At 39.9% G+C, this 6000-nt stretch overlaps 1 protein-coding gene across 1 annotated transcript in view; it reads right to left on the reverse strand.

Moving 5' to 3' along the window:
- The window catches only part of LOC124606171, a 125403-nt gene extending 123735 nt beyond the window's left edge, over nucleotides 1-1668 (reverse strand). The window contains exons 1-3 of the mRNA XM_047138141.1: nucleotides 1563-1668; nucleotides 1299-1354; nucleotides 1037-1202 (exon numbers count right to left, since the gene is read on the reverse strand). Of these exons, the coding sequence (XP_046994097.1) occupies nucleotides 1037-1202; nucleotides 1299-1354; nucleotides 1563-1592 (252 nt within the window). The 5' untranslated portion in view covers nucleotides 1593-1668. The remainder of the gene's footprint in view (nucleotides 1-1036; nucleotides 1203-1298; nucleotides 1355-1562) is intronic.
- Between the last annotated feature and the right edge of the window lie 4332 nt (nucleotides 1669-6000).

The following is a 6000-nucleotide window of genomic DNA, read 5'->3' on the forward strand; positions in this document are numbered from 1 at the left end:
TATGTCATCATTCCATTTCATATCCCTAAAAAGTGTTACACCCAGGTATTTGTATGAGTTGGCCGATTCCCACAGTGAATCACTGATATTATGGTCATAGGATACTACATTTTTTCGTTTTGTAAAGGGCAAAATTTTACATTTCTGAACATACAGAACAAGTTTCCAATCTCTGCACAAAGTTGCCTGAATATTTATGCAGCTTTTCCAATATTAATTCATTACAGATAACTGCATAATTCGCAAAATGCCTGATTTTAATATTAATTTTGTCTGCAAGTTCATTAATTGATCATATGAACAGAAAGAGCACCAACACACTTCCTTGGGGCACACCCGAAGTTACTTCTACATCTGATGAAGACTCTCCATCATTTCAATGAGGCTGTGTAAAGAAATTCACATTTCCTATAGGCCTACACGTATTGACAGTTTTTAGCCAGATCCTCCAAATCTTTATATTTATCTTTGGATCACAAGACATGTATCCCAACAAAACTTCAGTTACCTACTGGTTCATCTTGCAGCTTAAAAGGAGCAACTAGGTCATATCTCTATGAACATATCAAGTCTAAAAAAATTTTAAGAATTTCAGTTTCTCTTTAAATCTCAAGCAACATTTTTCTAACAAAGCCACTGGTTACAATGAACATTTCAAGCTTACAGTGTCATTAAGACTTCCTGTTCTCCATTTATTTACCTGAGTCAAAAGATAATGCTTGTTTCATCTGTGTACAGCAACCAATCTAAAATCAACGAAAATAGTTACTACACAAATTTAGTCTCTATTTAACAACTCAGCACTCCTTCTGAGGATAGCGATCTTTCACCAACCTTGTTTGCACAAATTAGTAGTTTGTTACCTCTACCGACAACTGCTCGTCATATGATAAACAGGATAATGTGGTAAATACATTCCAAATAAGACCAAGAAGCTTTATTCGATAAAGGAATGGATCCTATTTTAAGAAATACTACTGATACTCAGGTTAAGGAATTTTAAAACCGCAAAAACTTTAAATGTTAAAAAACCCACCCGAAACTCAATGACGTGACCCGCATACGCTCCGAATCTTATCACAACGCCCATGGGAGGTGAATTATAAACTTCATATGTTTCACAGTTAAACAGAGGTATAGCCTCAGCGTCATCCGGAACTGTCCACGTAACATCACCACTCTCATCCAGGCAAAAGCGGGTCCTAAAATGCAAACACAAATCTAGTTAAGAAAAATACTCTGCACATAAAGCATTTGTTTTGTTTTATTATTTTTTAAATACGAGATTCACTACTTACCCATCAACACCAGTGTTTTCCACCAGTCCAGTCTGGCGAGGAGTGCATGAAACAACCTGTAAAGCAGTATACGAACTCAGCTATATCCCGCACCTTTTCGTACAACACGAAGTTGTCAAACCTCTACATGTTATGTGTTGTGACAATTGCAACCAAAACATCACAACAGCTTCTCTGACGGCATCAGCTATCACACTAACCACAAAGTTCTGTCTAAACATGTCACTAACACAAAACTACACAAATGTTCCGCACTTTGCTTACCTCCCATGTCCCAAGTAGCTGGGAATCCATTGCTTACTCTCTACAAGATTGCCATATACTAGAGTGCACTACTTGTCATTTCAACACCAAAGCGGACAGTCAAAGACATTCGATAGTAAGTAACCTGTCTGCGCTTCTGCTGCTAATGAGCTAGAATCAATGATCACAGGCTTCATGTTATCTCGTAGGCGAAGAAAAAACCTAAACTGTTCTACGTGTAAAAGGAAGGGCACCAACTACAGTATGACAGTTCACTGATTAAAAACTGAAACTCTTAACATAAAACGCTGATCCCGAATATTTTTAAAAGATGTTGGAAATAGCTAATGTTTCAACATCAGGATCACTGATGTAATCAGGTTTAACGTGATAACAATAATCAGAAATAAAACAACTGCGCAAAAAATAAAATCAGTGAGCAATAGGAATCGAACTACAATGGGAAATGAGAGCATAGTAGCGGCTCAAAGAGGCTACGACGAGGAAACTTTTGTTCAGTCTATGGTACGTCTAAAACGTGGAAAAGTGGCGAGCTTAAAACAGTGTCAGAATAAAATTAGTCTCTAATCTGATGTAGAGATAATTATAATTTTAGGAAGAATAATTCCTCTTTATACAGAAAAGCGCCACTACAAAACATTTGTCATGGCAAGAAGAACACTGAACCATCTCCCGATTACAAGAAGGGTAACAGACGGGATACGCGAAACTACTGTCCACTATCGTTGACATCCATCTGTATAAGTATCTTGGATAGTATTCTGAGGTCCAACCAGGGATTTTGCAGTCCCATGCGAAAATTTCAGGTCCAGCCGCTCTTCGTATTTTCACACCTTTATCATAATATCATTCACCCATGACGTCTTATTTTCACATATAATATTTAATCATGCATATTTCTGACTTGATACGTATTTAAAGCCCGAGATAGTCAGAGAAACAGAACTGAAATGTTTGCAGTATAATACATTTTCAATTAAAACCTCAAAATAAACTGTTTTAACCGAAATTAAGAATATACAACTAACGTATGTTGGGAGGAGCACCAGGGCAGCCACAGGGAGATTAACAAGTGGGGAGTAGAGGTGTGTATTGAGTTGTTAGATGTCTGGCTATAACCAGTTATGAAACTTCCTGGCAGATTAAAACTGTGTACCGGACCGAGACTCGAACTCGGGACCTTTGCCTTTCGCAGGCAAGTGCTCTACCACTGAGCTACCCAAGCACGACTCACGCCCCGTCCTCACAGCTTTACTTCTGCCAGTACCTCGTCTCCTACCTTCCAAACTTTACAGAAGCTCTCCTGTGAACCTTGCAGAACCAGCACTCCTGAAAGAAAGGATATTGCGGAGACATGGCTTAGCCACAGCCTGGGGGATGTTTCCAGAATGAGATTTTCACTCTGCAGCGGAGTGTGCGCTGATATGAAACTTCCTGGCAGATTAAAAGTGTGTGCCAGACCGAGACTCGAACTCGGGACCTTTGCCTTTCGCGGGCAAGTGCTCTACCACTGAGCTACCCAAGCACGACTCACGCCCCGTCCTCACAGCTTTACTTCTGCCAGTACCTCGTCTCCTACCTTCCAAACTTTACAGAAGTTCTCCTGCGAACCTTGCAGAACTAGCACTCCTGAAAGAAAGGATATTGCGGAGACATGGCTTAGCCTATAACCAGTTATGTCCGGTTTTTTACGGTCGTGTCCAGCCAAATATGTAAGAGTCCGGCCAACCCGAGGTTTCTTAGGCTTTTTAGTTATGAACTGCAGAAAGCACAAGTTATGCTGCACAACAGAGACCTGTACCAAACTAATGATGCAAGTACGTGGAAAAGTATGAAGCAGATTAAGGAGATATTCTGTAAGAACTTAAAAATATATGTGTTAAGAAGTCTGAGCACCTGGTGATATTATAATTGGCGGATTATAAAGCTGTTTACTAATTTTGCTTTTTTAGTTTTTGCATGTTTAAGGTCAGTCTTGCAACAAACTGAGACTGTATTTCATTATTAATAACCGAGTGAAAATATCTAACTGTTTCTACTTCTATTTAATATCGGTAGTCTGACTTTTCGGAACAAATGTCCAACTAAATATAGCGCCGAGTTCGATTTATCTATTTTTATGACCTGGCTTTCATAGGTGAGTAGAGTTCTTGCAGTACTTTCAACGTTCACATTTTGTGTTGCATACTGATAGCTTGTGGACATGTAAATGATGTGCAGGATAGACAATATTCGTGAAAGTGCGTATATATCTCCACATGCAGTACATATTCACAGCACACCACAAAGTAAAAGAAACAAATGCACACCTGTTCACTGCGCACTGGAACGCCTCACTGCAGGGCAGGGCAGTGGTAGGTCGCTTACGTTGCCGAAGTTGGAAAAGGCACAAAACGTACTGAATTATGTCAGCGAGTTCTGAGCAGGGCTATGGGGTTCAAGGAACAAGAAACAGTAAACAGGCTATAGTATGTGAAATGGCACTTCCAATATTTCTGTGACAGAAACTGAGCTTGTATCTTAGATTCAGCGTTGTATGGTCATCATCTGGTTAGAATAAAACGAAACAACATCGTTACGATTTGGCTGCTGGCAGCAAGCAAATTTACAACGCAACCGTCAGGACAGAGTGACAGTTCTGGAGACAATAATTACGGCAAGAGACCTGTAGCGACATGCACATTTGAGTACTGCATTGTCGGTAATAACATTGCCGCTTCTCCTGTATGACGTGGAAGGTTGTAGAAGTGGTGGTGGTGGTGGTGGTTAGTGTTTAACGTCCCGTCGACAACGAGGTCATTAGAGACGGAGCGCAAGCTCGGGTTAGGAAAGGAAATCGGCCGTGCCCTTTCAAAGGAACCATCCCGGCATTTGCCTGAAACGATTTAGGAAAATCACGAAAAACCTAAATCAGGATGGCTGGAGACGGGATTGAACCTTCGTCCTCCCGAATGCGAGTCCAGTGTGCTAACCACTGCGCCACCTCGCTCGGTGGTTGTAGAACTAAGTGACTTTCCGATAAATGCTTTATTTATTGAAAAAGTCTATAAATCCTCAGTGCCTGTTTAATTTGTCTGTAGGATGTAAAACAAAAATGACGGTCGTCGGATATCGAAAGGGTATTATTTATAGCTCAAAACAAGCTTTTTTGAAAGAACTTTCATTTATTGTAGCGAAAAATAAATAAGGTTTAGGACGCAAACACTGTGAAGTACGACGAAACTGGATATACAATTCGTGCAGTGCAGATTAGTTGCTTCAGTTCCAAAGTAAGGATTTATATTTCTTTTCCATAAGACCTTAATGTTAGTATCTGTTGATTAGTGATTCAACACAGAGAAAGAAAATGGAATGAAAGAAAACTTGTTACAAGCAAACCAGAAAAAATTAATTAGAGAAGAGTGGCAAGAACGAGAATAATGTCACATCTAAAGGAGAGGGAGTTGTGTGAGAAGGATGCCATTCAATTTTCCCTGTGTAAACGCCACATAAACACGAAGTCTGGAATCAAAAGACTATCGCATGTGATGGGCAGTCCATATTTTACTAACTCTCTGCTTATTTATAACAAAGTGTTTGTCTCACAGATATTAGTATAGTTGGTTACATTTCCTGCATAGGAACTGTTAGTCTATAATGTGCTGACACTTATCTTTATTTTTTCGCCATAAAGTTTTCCATTTATGTACGAGGTTTTCAAGCTGGTGCAGCTATATTTCAAGAGTTGTGTAGGCACATGGTAGAAAATGAGTTGGCAAAACTGCCTCAAGCAAGCGTTGCTATTTTGAAAGATGCACCCAAGGTGACCAGCGTTTCATTTCTTGTCTATTTCACAATACTATAGATATTTTCCAGATTATATGAATGATTTGTACTTCCAACTTCTTTTCACAATTCTTCATTTATGCAAAACACAATTCATTGTCAAGTTTAAATTGTCCTTTTGGGCCCATATTAACATTCAAGAATCTGCTGCTCCCCTGAAAAGCAGCCATACTGGTCAGTGGCTCAGTTCGCCTGACTCCCCCCCCCCCCCTGACCGCCCCACTACATCTGGCCCTGGCTCAAATGAATCACTGGCAACACGAAACTAAATATGTACTTTTCTCACATGACATCTTAAGAGCTATGGATCAAGGCAGTCCTGTGGATGTAGTATTTCTAGGCTTTCAAAAAGTATTTAACTCACAGGCGTATCAATGCTTATTAATGTAAGTAGGAACTAATCACAACTGACTTTATACAAGCTGGAGTCTTGGCAAGAGCCAAAGCTGTGAAGAAAGCCTACAACTGAGGCAGTGTTGTATTCAGTGAAATACGAATTTTGACTTCAGTTGTTGTAATACGAGCAACGTCTGGTAAAATGTCTCTCCTAGGCAACCACAGACTACTGATTTGCCTGTAAAGCCGGGTTCTCTTCCTCATAGAACATATCTTG

Source organism: Schistocerca americana, chromosome 1 (assembly GCF_021461395.2).
Source record: "Schistocerca americana isolate TAMUIC-IGC-003095 chromosome 1, iqSchAmer2.1, whole genome shotgun sequence".
NCBI classification, from domain to species: domain Eukaryota; kingdom Metazoa; phylum Arthropoda; class Insecta; order Orthoptera; family Acrididae; genus Schistocerca; species Schistocerca americana.